Consider the following 15,702-nt stretch of genomic DNA (forward strand, 5'->3'; position numbering starts at 1 on the left):
AAGGTATGAGGAGTACTGGGTTTCTTCTGGAAGCTCTAGGTAAGAATCCATTTCTTTGCCTTTCCAAGCTTCTAGAGGCTGCTGTACTTCTTGAGTCACAGTTCCCTTCCATCCTCAAAGCTGACAATGGTATCACTTGCTTGGTACCCTTCTACCATCATACCTCCTCCTCTGACTCTCTTGCCTCCCTCTTTCCCTATCACCTGTGATTACATTGGGGTCCCTAGGTAATCGAGGATAATCACTCAATCTCAAAATCTGAAACATAATCACATCCACAAAGACCTTTTTCCAGAATGTAAGATAACATAGTCATAAGGTTTATGCATTAGAACAGGGACGTTATTCTGCCTACAATGTTCACTTGAATGTCTGGAGTTAAAAATTATCTTCAGGCTCCTCCTGAAGAAAGGACATCAAATGCTTTTAATTCAACCCCTCCCTTCAGTCTTTCATGTTATTTTTATTTGACATTATAATTCTATCTCAATTTTTCAAATCTCAATTTAGATTTTCTAATCCATTATTAGATTTGCCCATGTATTTAGCAATATATTTTCTCAGTAATAGGTTGGATCTTTACTTTCTAGAGAGCTCCTTATTCTTTAAGAACATCCTTCAGGATTTCCTTCAGTGAGGATCTATGAATAATAAACAGTTCCAGACTTTGTTTCCCATGTGTTTATTCATAATGAGACAGCAGGCACATACAGAATTTTAGGTTAATTTTACTGGTCCTCAGCCAGTGACAAAGAGTATTTCATTTCTTTCTAGCATTCATAAATAGATTAGTCCATGTATATAAAATATACATTTACAAGTTGGTGTGTATATATATAAATATATAAGTTGGTGATCAACTGGCTCTTCTTTTATGCATTTGGTTTCTGGTTTTGCAGTCCCACCTTGACGAGTCTAGGTATTGATTTTGATTTTATTTATTTTCTTTGGTACTTAGCATGTTATCTAATTTGAAGAACCTATGAACATATACAAATTCTTATTATCTATTTAGCCTATTCCTCTCATACTCCCTTTATTGTGCTAGAACTCCGTTAGGCATATTTTTTATTTTCTCATTCTGAGGTCGGTAACTCTAAAGCACTCATTTGTAATTCCATCTTTTAAGAACTCTAGCAACCTTCTGGCAGGATTCCTCAGATCTCTCATCCAATCTACTAGTGCTCTCTTCAGCTGTATCTAATCTATTCTTAACTCAGAAATTGAGGTTTTAAGTATACGTACATTCCTTTTATAGACGTTTTATTTCTTCAATTTTCAAATTAATTTGTTTCCCCTGAAATATCTTATTCTCATATTTCATTTTTTGGTGTGATTGTTCAGTCATGTAAATATGATTTTTTTAAAGAATCTAAGCTTTTTAGATTATTCTTTACTGGAACTCCTGGCTCTTGTGAAGGAAGATGCTCTCATTTTGTGTTTTGAAATTCTCTTGTGAACTCACTTAGTTGTACTTTATTTGCAGTTGCCTTGTGTGGTGTAAAATCGAAAGAGGGCCCCTCCTATGCTTTCAACAACAAGGGTTTCAGTGTTGAAATCATATTTGTGGTAATGAATAGCCAGATGGGCTGTTTTTTCCTAACCTAGGGTCATGGCTAAAACAGAAGCTTCTTATTGACAACATGCGCTTGTTTGCTGAGTTTCTACCAGATCCCATTTTTATCAAGGGTGGAGTTATCTAAGGGTTTTGGCTATATACAATCATTTCACATCACTTTCCCACTTTACAAAGTCTCAAAGTCTTTTTTCTTCATGTGCTAAGCCTAAAAACCCAGATTTTTAGGTCCAACAAACTCCTCTCAAGGCAATTACTATGTTACCTCAGAAGCTCTGCATTTCTTTCTTTCTTTTCCTTCCTTCCTTCTGTCCTTCCTTCCTTCTCTTTCTCTTTCTCTGTCTTCCTTCCTTCCTTCTTCCCTTCCTCTTTCTTTCCCTTCCTTCCTTCCTTTGCTCATCTGCACATGTGAAAGGATTTTCCATTATATTTCCAAGAGGTTTCTAATGGGAACAGTTTATAATTATCTAGTCAGTCAGATTATCACAAAATTAAAGGAAGTGTATTCAATTTAACCTGCCATATAGTAATTAAGTTTAGAGAAATACATATATATTGTTAACATTAGATCTTAATGTATATAGAATCAAGCCAGATAGAACTTATCCTATTGTTATACTTTCTATGATGCAGCTCCTTTCACCAAACTACTAAAAAGACTATATAACTGCCTCAATGAGATCTTCACACTGACATCAAATAATATTTAACTTTTTTTCAAAGATATCTTCCTACAAAGGGACATGATGTTAATTATGAATTAATGTAAAAATTAATGATCACTACAATATTGCCATTTCCTTTCCACAAGGTTGGAGCAGAAAGAAAAAGTTTGAGTGAATAGCCATGGATATGAATGGACTACAGAATGAGGTAACTTAATATCAACAATTAATCATTATAACTTTTTACTATTCCTTCTGGCACATATCTGACAGACATGACTTCTATAAAAATAGATATAGAATCAACCCTTGATTACTAGAGTAAAGGATGGAAGGGAAAGGTAGAGTTCAAAAGATGAAACATAACCTTAAATAATATATTTCCAACACAAGGCACAAAATGGACTTAATATAAACTTAATACATTTAAATAATATTCAGTATTTAGGAATGTGTTTACGTTCTGCAGTTATAAATAACAAAATAATACAAGTTCATTTGTTTATCATATGATTTTCTTCACAAAGAATCACCTGAACTTTTATTATTCCTGGGAGACTCTTTGCTAAGAACACTTCTCTGATACTTCACTAGGATTCAGAGAAGGCATAAATGGAGACCCTCTTGCAGGTTATCTTTTCTTCTTCCTTTCCCCACTTAATTAACTCCACCCTTAAATATTTGGCTTTGGTTTGTTTTAGCAGCCGTGCTTTCTCCTGCCTCTGGTTTATACTGTATATCAGAGATATGTCTGGTCTAGACAAGGCCCACTGTAGAGACCTGTCACTGGACTGCAAGGGAGTGGGTCATACCCAAAATGCAATATACACAATGCAGTGTTAGAATGTGCTATATATACTGATAAATGCGTATTTCCAAACAATAGGAACAGCATCATATGCTTTCACTCATTTAAATTTTTAAATGTTTTTTCTCATATAGTCTATTATAATTTATTCTATAAAATCTGAAAAAAACTTGATTGATTCTGGATTACTGAAAGTTGGCTGTTACCATCTTCATGAGAGCCCGGATACATTAATCTTCACTGTACAAAACAGCTTTTCTTTTGTATATAGAAGATATAATCTTATCAATATTACTTGCATATGCCTTAAAAATCTACTGTTCCAATTGAATTAATGCTTTAAAGTAGGCTCACTTTTGTTAATTATTAAAAAGCAAGTAGCAAAGAAAAAAATTTTCATGAACTACACAGGCAGAATGTCCATCAGAATTGATTGTCTTAATATTTACACCTTGTTTTTGTATTAAATAAACACGGAAGACATTGGGACATGGAGAGGAGAAGTGAGTTGGGGGAAATTGGAGGGGGAGACAAACCATGAGAGACTGTGGACTCTGAGAAACAAATTGAGGGCTTGGGAGGAGAGGAGGTGGGGGTTTGGATGAGCCTGGTGGTGGGTATTAAGGAGGGCATGTATTACATGGAGCACTGGGTGTAGTGCATAAACAATGAATTTTGGAACACTGAAAAAAAAAGTAAAATTAAAAAAAAAAAAAGATCTTTTTGAAAATACATGCCCAAATTAGAAAGACAACTCTGAATAAATGAGGGAAGACACACTGAAATTTTATCCTGTTAAACTTAATCAACTGAGGGACGCCTGGGTGGCTCACTTGGTTAAGCGGCTGCCTTCGGCTCAGGTCATGATCCCAGCATCCTGGGATCGAGTCCCACATCAGGCTCCTTGCTCAGCAGGGAGCCTGCTTCTTCCTCTGCCTCTGCCTGCCACTCTGTCTGCCTGTGCTTGCTCTCGCTTCTCTCTCTATGACAAATAAATAAATAAAATCTTTAAAAAAAAAACCCTTAATCAATCGAAATACCATGCCCTAAAACTTCAAGTTAAACTAGTGAACTGCATCCTTTTCAAATATTCAAGACACAAAACAGAAAATTTTATACATCTGAACAAAACATTCATTGGAACACTTGTCCCAGGATTATAATTGAACGTTTTTAAAATCAGGAGATTACTTGACAGCCACTGAGGAAGACCCTAACTATCCCCTGAACCCCAGTATCTCTCTACTGGTCAACCAGCTTCAAATATATCATATCCATATATATATACATATATATGTGTGTGTGTGTGTGTGTGTGTGTGTGTGTGTGTATAATATTTCACCAGCTTCTAATCACAGAATTTGCCTCCTCACCCTATCCTGACCCACACCCACTTTTCCCAGAGCATCTAAAGTGAATAATACAGTAGGAAAAAATAAATGGCCCTGAATCATCCAAACCTAGTGGCTGACATTTCTAAAATTTCCATGCTCACTGCCTTTCTTGATATCTAGTTCCTCAACTATTCCTCCCATTCTAAGTACTACATAGAATTTTCTAAATACTACATAGATTTTCTCCATCTACCAAAAATTCCAGAGAGACACCTCTTTTGTGCTCAACTTGCAAAATTGTTCTCTGTGGCTCAAAACCAACAACAACTGATGTAGGAAAACATATCCATGTGGTGGTGGAACATATTCAGAACCTGAATGTAACTACTGATAAGGAGGAATGGAAGAGGTTTTTTGACATTTTTATTAAAAGTAAATGATCAGATATATTTAGCTTTTTTCTACATCAGAAGATAGAGAAATCAAATTTATCACAGGAATACCATGCCTGGTTGTATACATTGTGCACTGCTTAATTCTCAGGGTACATTTATATATACAACAATATAAAAATCCCTCTACTCTTGCATAGTGCATAACCTACACAGCTGGATGGCTTGGGTTCATTAGGTGCCTCTTATATGCCAAGCAGTGGATAAAAGGGAAGAATACAAAGATAAGTGAAAAAGGTTTCTACCTCGAAGACAAAGAAAAGGGTGACACACAATCATTTCTCTAATGTGATAAGGGCCCCACAATCAGTTAGAGGCTTGGGGAATTGTATTAAATAATGAATAGTTCTATTTTGCAATTCTGTTTCCCAGCAAACAAAAGGAGAGAGAAACACCCACAATAGATGATACCAAATAATACGGTAATGCAGAAACTTAAAGAACCACATAAAAATAAAAATCTTCACTGTAGGGCCAAGAATCACTGAGTGTAAAGTATATTCAGATGTAGACGGAAAGGGATTTTTTTTTCTTTTTCTAAACATACAATACATCATATCATAATGCGTGAGGCTGCAACATAACTATTTGATTTACATAATGTGAAACAAGGGACTTTATCTGTAACTAAACAACATGATAAAACTATGACAAATGTACTGCTTATTTTCAAGGGAACTTAGAGTCCTTTGCACAGCCAGTTTCTACTCAGCAAAGAAATGAAAAAAGCAAATTATATTTTAAAAATGTGAGGTCTTTTCTCCAAAAGCACGGTTAGTGCCCCTCAGGACCACTAAAAAAATAAATCGTGAGCAGCATTTTTAAAAACTCCGATCAGATAATAATTCTTAATCTTTAATTCTTCCACTGTCAACCTCTTTAAAGAGGGCCCAAATAATGTATTCTTAACTTCATAAAAATTAACGTTGGGGGGAGGGTGATGGGGGACAGTGATTTGTTTGCTGCCTTGACCCATGATCATGCAAATTGAAATTCTCTCATCCTTGGCTCCTGTTGGCTCAGTGGGTCTGAAAACTGCATCATAGAGTTTCATAATGTGAGTTTATGGAAATGATAACTTTTAGAACCTGGCAACTGGGAAGGCCAATAAATTCTGTTCAAGTTCTGATTTATATTGGAAAAAAAATGAAATGGAGCCTTTAATTTCCAAGAATGAAGATACATCTGAGAATAAGTCTCATTGTGCAGCTTTATGGTGCCCTGGGCTATACCTATAAATGATTCATTCAGATATTATTCTATAAGTTGTATCAAACTAATATATTTCTACCATTTGTATATCTTATTAAACGTTCTATTTCACTTGCCAATGAAATTAGTTTAAAACTAATTTTCAGAAATAGTGCACATAAACCGAAAACATTTCAGTAAATATGAAAAGCTAAGCTATGATTAACAAAATTAAACTCTAATTTTTTTTAAACTCTCAATTTGAGTGTTTTCAAGAGAAACTTATGTCTTCTCCATGATTTCAAGGAGAAAAGGGATAATTACACTAAGAAATCATAGAGCTGACAGCTGGAAGGACATGTTTTGTGTTTCTGTTACTATGAGCCCATAAGCACTGGGTCAGCTTTAACATACTTCATTTTATCACACAGAACAATTTAATAAATATATTGTGGCAGATAGGCTTGAATATATGAAAACATTTTATATATTTTGAATATATAAAAACATTTGGTTTTACATGAAACCAAAATTAACAGCTATCTAAAATTCCTTCCTACAATATGCTCACATAACATACAACATTTAATAATTATCTAAGATAAGAATATGCTAGAAACTAGTCACACGGAGGTTAGCCTGTCACATGTGGATGAGATCATGGAATCCATGGAGATTTAAATTTTTGTTTTATTTTTCACAATGTCCTTACAAAGCTAAAGATTTGATCACTCTTATGTTTAAACTAACTAAAAAGAGATTCTTCTCTCTCAGTTATCCAAACCATTCATTTAGACTTTACTGATCAAATGGTACCAGGCCACTTAGAATAGACATAACACATTCCCTCTGGTGGGTTGATTTTCACTTTTATGGTACTGATAAGGAGTGATATGGAGAAACAGGCATCCTTCAAATAAGCCTCATTCCCAGGGGGAAGTAAAGAGAGAATTATCAGTCAGCAGCTATCAGTATTTCATATGTGTATAACCTTTGAGAGTTTTTTTTTCCTATTTCAACCAAACATTTTTCTATTTTCTATTTTATTTCTATTTATTCCCATGTGATCCAAAAATCAAAAGCAAATTATTAAGTCTTGTTCTAAGTCCTAGCAATCAGAGTACAAAAAAATTGAAGTCAACATTTCTACTAAAGGATTAAAGAGGTGTACAAAGATTTCTTTTTTCCCCATAAAACATGAAAATCATAGCAAATTTTACCTCTCAACAAAGACTTCTGCTTTGGGTTTTGAGCAGAAAACTTGTTTAGACAATGAAACTTTGATTTTCTATCCATAACTAAAAGATCCCTTAGAAATAACCAGAATTATATAGAAATAACCAGAATAGTCAGAATGCATTAGCCACAAATAGGTTTTTATAAACTTGCCACCTGATGAGATCTGTCTTCTTTCTCATGCTTGTTAGGTGTTTGAAATAATGCTTCTGAGACTAAAGAGGATGATACTCATAATTTGATTACTAATTCATATTGTTTTCCTCATTAAAATGTAGTATATTTCTTACAGAAATTTGAGAAATATAAGAATAAAGTTAAAACATTAGCCTATAATCCCACTATCTGGGAAAACTTATAGTTAACATTTTAAAGTCTGTTTCTACAGTTTTATTTCCTATGTATTCATATAACTAAATACATTGTACATAACTAAATGCATGTAAAATATATACACTATTAGGATCATACTCTCTACATGCAAGTCTTGCCCCACCAGTACTGTGACTTTAATGTCATTCCTCATTTCTTTTTTTTTTTTTAAGATTTTATTTATTTATATGACAGACGGAGATCACAAGTAGGCAGAGAGGCAGGCGGAGAGAGAGGGGGAAGCAGGCTCCTTGCTGCGTAGAGAGCCCGATGCAGGACTTGATCCCAGGACCCTGAGATCATGACCTGAGCCGAAGGCAGAGGCTTTAACCCACTGAGCCACCCAGGTGCCCCTATTCCTTATTTCTAATACCATTTTTCTCTTCAGTCCTGAAAAAAGAATCTATTGAGTCCACTATTTTTTCTTATGTTATAAAGGCTTAAAAGCCACAATCTTAACTAATCCTTCTTACTTCCTTTGTTGCTAGCTTTCCCTAGCAATACAAGGCAAAGTAAAATGTTCTAGAGCATATCTACTGTAGTAAAAGATGATTCTTAAATGTATTAAGATAATGTGAGATGAAACTATAATGCTTCCAAGATTTTTTGAGTGTAGTTGACCCACAATGTTACATAATTATAATTTTATTAAAAAGGAAAGTGAATTTTAACTATGGGCTGACAAAAACATTTATAACATAATCATACAACAAATGGTCTTTCTGATAGTGGGTCTTTCACATCAGTATGAGTCTACACAGGATTTTAAACAATTATTTGTTTGGAGTAAAATTATTAAACATTCACTGTTTGGTAGGCTTTATACAAGATGTCTTATATTTTTGTCCTGGTACTACTATCCTCACTTTGTTGATAATAACAAGACTGAGACAGGTCGTTTAATCAATTGAAGATCACCAGCTAGTATTTGGACAAACACAGGTCATTTTTATCTGATCATCTCTCTTACTAAGTTTTAATCTTTTTTATATTTATATATTATATGTGTATATATGCATATATACAAATATGCATTTCCAATACAAATGCTTTTGTAGACAGAGGTATTGCCACTATTTTCTCCAATCCAGGGCTTGTCTTTTCATTTTCATATCAATATCTTTTGGACATAAGATGGCTTAAATTTTGGAGATGTCCAAATGATTATTTTTAAGAATTTTTTGATTAGTGTTTTTCTTGTATCCTATCCAAGAAATTATTATCCTCCCTACAGTCATGTAGATTTCCTGTTTTTCTTTCTTCTTTCTTTCTTTCTTTCTTTTTCTTTTCTTTTTACTGAGAGTTTGATAGCTATAGCTTTCATGTAGCTTTCTATGCCCCATAATGAATTAACATCACACAAGGTGTAAAGCAGGATTGAAATTCATTTTTTTCACATGGTTATCCAGATGTTGTAGAGCCATTTCATTGATAAACTACCTTCCCATGACTCGATTATATTGGTGGGTTTTTCTGAGAGTCAATTGAACATATCTATATGGCTGTATTTCCAGATTCTTTATTCCACATCATTCATCTTTGCCAAGTTTCTGCCAATACCCCATTGTTTTGATTACCAAATCTTTATAATAAATTCTGAAATCAAATAATGTAAGCCCACCCAGTTTACTCTTCTTTTACAAAATTGTTTTGACTCTTATCTATCTTTTCTTTTTCTAAATACATGTTGGAATCAGCTTGCCAATTTTTACAACAACAACAAAAAAGATGGCACAAACTTTCATTGAGATTATGTTGACTCTCAGACAATCTGGGGAAGATGGCCTTCTTGAGAATATTTAGTCTTCCAATAAATAAAAACCTTTATTTAGATCTTTAATTTCTCTCAACTGTGTTATGGAGGTATCATTTTAGAGGTTTTGCCCATTTTTCTTACATTATTCTTACATCTTTTACGGTTTGGGAGGTTACCATAAAATTTTCCTAACTTTTCATTTCTACTATAAATAGATAAATTTGTTTTTATCAGTTGACTTTATATTCTATGGCCTTGAAAAATCCAGTTACAACTTCTGGCAATTCTGCTGCTGTAGTTCTTAAAATTTTCTTTGTATAGAGCTAGATCATCTGTGAAGAGAAATGCTTTGTATTTTTTCTTCCCAATATTTATACCTTTTTTTTTTCTTTTTCCCACCTTACTATACTGGCTCTGATTTCAGTACAAAACTGAATAGAAGTATAAGAGTGAGCATCCTTGTCTCGCTTCCAATCCTAATGGGAAACATTCGGTTTTCACCATTAAGTAAGATGTCAGTTGTAGATTTTTTTGTTTGTGTATGTGTGTGAGGATACCATTTCATAGATTAAAAAAGCTTGTTGAAGAATTCATTGAGAGGGGCATCTGGGTGGCTCAGTCAGTTAAGCATCTGGCTTTTGATTTCAGCTCAGGTCAGGATCTCAGGACTCTGAGACTAAGCCCTACATTGAGCTCCATGCTCAGCAGGGAGTCTGCCTGAGGTTCTCTCTCCCCCCCTTCCCTCCTTCCACTCTCTCTCTCTCTGTCTCTCTCAAATAAATAAGTCTTTTAAAAAAAGTTCACTGAGACTTTTTGTTGATAGGGTTCCCCTCTACCCCATACATTAGAGATACCATTTTTATTGTCTTTTGGACTCATCTTTTTCTGATAGGAAATCAGTCATTGATCTTAACATTATTTCCCCCATGTAACTTATCTCTTTCTCTGGCCAATTTAAAACTTATTTTCTGTATCTCTGGTTTTCACTCATCTACCTAAGATACACCTAGGCCTATAAGGGTTTTGGTTTTGGTTGTTGGTTCTGTTTTGTTTTGTTTTCCCATCAATTTAAGAAACAATTTGCCATTACATCTTCAAATAATTTTTCTTACCCATTCTCATTCTCTTCTGTTGAGATTCCAATTACAACAAGTTGATCAGTAAATGCAACATGTGAACTATCTCAGGATGAGTTTCTATTGACTACTTTTCCTTGACCATAGTCACGTTTTCATGTTTGCTTGGCTAATTTTTTTATGTTTGAGACACAGTAGATGATAATATTATAGACATTCAAGATTCTGTTATCTTCCTCTGAATAGGGCTGACTCTTGTTTTAGAAGGGATTTCAATTACTGACAGGTCACTCTGAACTTAGACAAGGTTTGAGTGTATTCCTTAGGAGGAAGGATCTATCTAAATCTCAACATAATTCCCAAGCTTTTGTAAACTGTTGTAACTCAACCTCCAAATTCTATCTTCCCTAAATATCTTATAGGTGCTTGGTTTCAGGTTTTGTTAGGGTAGGTCAGAGCAGACATTTCTTCAGATCTAGGTCCCTACTATGAAGTCTCAGCCTTTCTGTTTTCTCAGCTAAATATTAGAAGTGATGGTAAGGTATTAATCAGTTTGCTTCACTCTTGTGGCCTGAATGTACTCAACTCCTAGTATCTTTTAAAAATTTAACCTCCATAGTTGTAACACTCTGATGCTTTTGGAAAGTTTCTATCTATATATATAGCTAGACCAGCCTTGCAAAGTACTCACAGATGGTCTGCACATGGACCTCTTGGCACCATTCCTTGCATGCCTCATCTCTGGTACCCTCTGTAGGACCACTGTGCTCTACCTAGATTCCAGCTTGTTTTACCAAAGAATTGTCCTGGCAAAAAGTTGGGTTGACAGTGGGGCTCACTTAATAAATTTTCCTTCTTTCAGAGATTGCAGTATGGTATAGCTCATGCTCCACTGACTAGTATTTGCCTCATTAATATTCTTCCATTTTTATCATGGTTTATTATGTAAGTCCAGTAGCAGACCCACTTACATAGCTGGACATAGAAATCCGATTGCACTGTATTTATATGTGTATTTTTTTCGCCTTTATAAATTATTTATCATTAGATAGTTTTTATATAATTCAACAACAAGAAACTATCATGAAGTTAATATACCCACTACAGAAAATCATGTTTTAGATGTTACTGAGTATTCTGTGATATGAAATGTTGATACTATTGATACTAAAATTAAATTGCCAGAGAATAATAAATTACTATTTATTTTTAGTAGTTCTAAGCAAGAAATTTATTATTTCTACCATAGAGTGCTCACATAGAGTATATTGTTGCTCCTTATTTCACCTTTTTATATTTACCCTTAATGCTGCATTACAAATGTGTTTTAGTGGTATAGACTTTCACAATGCAGCCAAAAATTAATTAGCTAGAGATCTAACTGAAACTTTTTCCTCAGACAGTACCAGAGAGTTTATTAATTACAGAGTTTAACATAATGGGTGCTTTATCCATATGGTGATGACTGAAAAACACACAGTGTAGGTGAAGGTTCATCATTTTGCAGTTCCACCAAAATTCACTTATCATCACCAAAGGCTTTGTCTTCATATTGGAAATTGAGGGTAAAAATCTTTTCTGATTTACCTAGCTAAAAATTTTGTCAATATGCCACCCAAAATATGCCTGTTCAGAAATCAGTTATAATAAATTGAGGGAGATGACAAAATCATTATACCAAAAGTTTTTTGGAACATAAAACCCAGAATAAAAGCATTCCCTGAAGAAATTAATCCGATTAACAGCACAGCCATCGAATTAAGAATGTCATTTAATTGGCTTTGGAAGATTTACCTTGTTATAAGTATAGCTGCATCCACTGAAGTCATGTCCTCTCCCAAGCTTGTTGACATCTCTAAATGTATATCATTCTTTTTGCCAAATTCTTCATGCTGCCACTTACAAAAACTCTCTAGCATCTTCTCTCCATGGTGCCCAATGTATAGATCTGCCTGCAAAAGAAAATATTTCACTTTAAGGCAAATTATTTTCAGATATACCAAAAACTAAAAACTGAGGAGACCATGAATTACTAAAGCAGACTGCTGACCATAACAACATTAATTAGAGTCTGGAAGACATTCAGAATTAATTTAGCCTGAGCTAAAAATCTTGAAACTTTGTGAGGGTACAATAACTACAAAATATGTTCCATGCTCTTCTGAAAAAGAAGAGAGGTGAATTAAGAATGTGGAACTTTGAGACTTAAATAACTTAATTATTTCTACAATTTAAGAACAAATGTTTTCCAAAGTTCTAGTTAAGCAGCATACTGAAAAGTATTCATTCTCTAAAATGAATTACAGATAAGAAGAGGTTTCAAAAGCACAGGTTTAAATAAGAAAATAAAACTGTCATTAAAAATCACTTTTAAAAATTACATCTTGGAAAGTTAAGGTTTGTTGTCAGGAACCTTGGAAACTAAGAACGTTCCATTTTTAGAATAAAACCGAGGTATTAACCAAATCTAAAGGCCAGTTTCATGTATAGTTTAAGGGATTTCGTGCATATTTCTGGGTTTTCAAGTCAATAAAAAGCATACTCTTCAAATTCACTTTACTTAAAAGTACCTGAACACAACTTCTCACCCCACTTAATAGGACAAAAAACTCAAGACTTTCTTACTGGAGTTTCATGGAGCAGAATAAGCTTTATCACACGAAGATTGACCTGCACACCAAGACTCTTGTGTTGGAAAAGGTTAAAAACCTAAAAACAAATAAAAATAAAAATCCTGAAATAAGACTGAAAATCAAATTTATATTTCTTAAAGCCCAGACATGGGAGAAGTCTTAATTTTGTTGATATATATATATATCAACAAAATATATATATGTATATATATATATCCCAACTTAAAAACATGTAAGTAATTTTAAAATTAGCTTAATAGGCAAGAATAACTCAGGTAATTCATTTTAAATACCAAGAAATTTAGACCTAGCCTTCTGAGATACTCATCACAACCTAACTCTGTAGGCATTTCAGTGGGATACAGAGGGAAGGTAGGCCTTTCACAATACCGAAGACAGCATTTTAGTAACCAAACCCTAGAATTTTTCTTAAGACCACAAAATGCCAGTGTCCTCCTTTCTTCTGAGAAACAATCCTGAAAACTGAGCCTGCTTTATGCCACCTCCTTATTCATTCCTTGGAGTATTTTTTCTTTTTTTCTCCCCAAGTTAGCTGCCAAAAAGGAAAAGGTTTTCAAAGCTCTTCTCTTCAATGCTACCCAGGAAGACAAGCTCACAGGCCACTGTTGATTAATGGTATCAGATCCTCATTTACAACTGTTTTCCCCAAAAGATGGTGTGTGTAGCAATGCTGGAAAGCCAGGTAAATTTTTATGTGGTACCTTGATTTTTTTGTAAGATTTAGTGTTTACTTAATTTGTAATAGAATATAAAACCAAACCCCTACTTTCAGATCTAGAACTACTTTGAAGAAACTGAAATTGGTAGGCTATGTTAGTCTACCCGGTACCAGAATGTTGGCGAGTGCTCTGGAAGTAGCTGAACATAGAAATGACAGAAGGGTGGGAAAATCTGTTCGCCACTCAAGTAAGCCAAATGGTAAAAATGAGCAAAAACAGTAAAAATGGAGTTTTGTGAAACATCATATATTTATCCTTGAATCAGGGGCTCCTACCTGCTTTACATGGTAACTGGAATAATAAATGGACATCTGTCTTTGGCTTTGGCTTTTATTTATGTTCATTCTCCCCTAAGAACCACGCTTCACTCCAACCTTCTAATTCTGCCTTGCAGGAGGTTTAACCAACAGGGTAGGCAATTAAGTCAAAGAATTCATTTGGTGATAAACATCTGTAAGATGCTAGGTACAAACTAGATTTTTGCAGTCCAGAAATTGTTTTTTTTTTAAACATTTCTTTTTTTCTTTTTTAAAGATTTTATTTATTTATTTGACAGACAGAGATCACAAGCAGGCAGAGAAGCAGGCAGAGAGAGAGGAGGAAGCAGGCTCCCCACGGAGCAGAGAGCCCGATGTGGGGCTCGATCCCAGGACCCCGGGATCATGACCTGAGTGGAAGGTAGAGGCTTTAACCCACTGAGCCACCCAGGCGCCCCTGCAGTCCAGAAATTGTTAAGTGAACTAAGCTATGTGTGATCCAGCTGATAAAAACTGAGCTAACTGCTATTAGGCTTTACTCATAAACTAGTATTATATCTGACATCAAGTTTTACATACCTAGGTAAGATCTCAGTGGATTACCAGCCTCTCTTTTGTTCCACCTCATAATGTATCGTACTTTGGGTGGGGCCATACGTACAAAAAAATCTAACATTTCTAATTTCAGCAAATGCCCTTTTATAAGAGAATAAAAAGAAGGGCATAAACAAAGAAAGAAAAGACAAAAGAGAAGAAAATAGTTTTGCCACATCAAAATCAACAATAAGGATGGTTTCTTTTATTAGAAGACGTGAATTATTATTTTGATATCTTTTGAGATAGAGCAATTTGGCATACTCAAAGTATCTTTTTTTTTTTAACTGATGTCAATAAAAAGAAAGGAACAGTAATGAGTTAATTTTTAAAGAATGTCATTATACTCACGCATTTCTTCCTTAGAGTTTTCTTGAAAAAATTCCAAGCGCACTTTAAAGTTTGCCTACCATATTTAAGATGGTTAGAATGAATCTCCTGGCTGCATCTGCTCCATGATAGGAAACCATTGCTGGGTCTGCAACCACTACAGTCTCTATGTTGTATTCTTGAGGTAATTTGTATGAATATCGTTTCCCTCTTCCACTTTCTGTTATTTTTTTAGATCTAGGTCTTCCTTTATCTGCAACAGAGAAATGGATTTTCCAGTGTAACTCCATATTGGCAAAGTGAATAAAAAATTTTCTATTTCTTCAGTAATTTTAAAAAGTGTTTATTGAATATCAAATTATGATGATCATAATACAGTAATGAGCAAAAAACAAAGAAGTTCCCCGCAACATACAATCTAAAAGGGCATCTGGCTTTGGAGCATGACTTTGGAATCAAACAGACCAGACATCTACCATTTATTAGCTCTGCCACTTGGGAAACTAACATCACTCAGGTAGCCTTGGTTTCCTCATCTATAAACTGAAAAACAGTAACATCTAGTGTTGTTCATGTCTTACAATAAGATCGCATTACTCAAATTTCTAGCACAGAGTAAATAAAATAATCCAATAAAAAAATCACAATTTTCTTTTTGAAACTAGTGACAAAATAAAAGTCT

At 34.3% G+C, this 15,702-nt stretch overlaps 1 protein-coding gene across 1 annotated transcript in view; it reads right to left on the reverse strand.

Moving 5' to 3' along the window:
- Positions 1 to 15,702, reverse strand: part of ADAMTS19 (ADAM metallopeptidase with thrombospondin type 1 motif 19) — a 244,146-nt gene that overhangs the window by 173,558 nt on the left and 54,886 nt on the right. The window contains exons 4-6 of the mRNA XM_044228322.1: positions 15,101 to 15,273; positions 13,092 to 13,175; positions 12,261 to 12,418 (exon numbers count right to left, since the gene is read on the reverse strand). Of these exons, the coding sequence (XP_044084257.1) occupies positions 12,261 to 12,418; positions 13,092 to 13,175; positions 15,101 to 15,273 (415 nt within the window). The remainder of the gene's footprint in view (positions 1 to 12,260; positions 12,419 to 13,091; positions 13,176 to 15,100; positions 15,274 to 15,702) is intronic.

This window comes from Neovison vison, chromosome 1 (assembly GCF_020171115.1).
Source record: "Neovison vison isolate M4711 chromosome 1, ASM_NN_V1, whole genome shotgun sequence".
Taxonomy (NCBI): Eukaryota; Metazoa; Chordata; class Mammalia; order Carnivora; family Mustelidae; genus Neogale; species Neogale vison.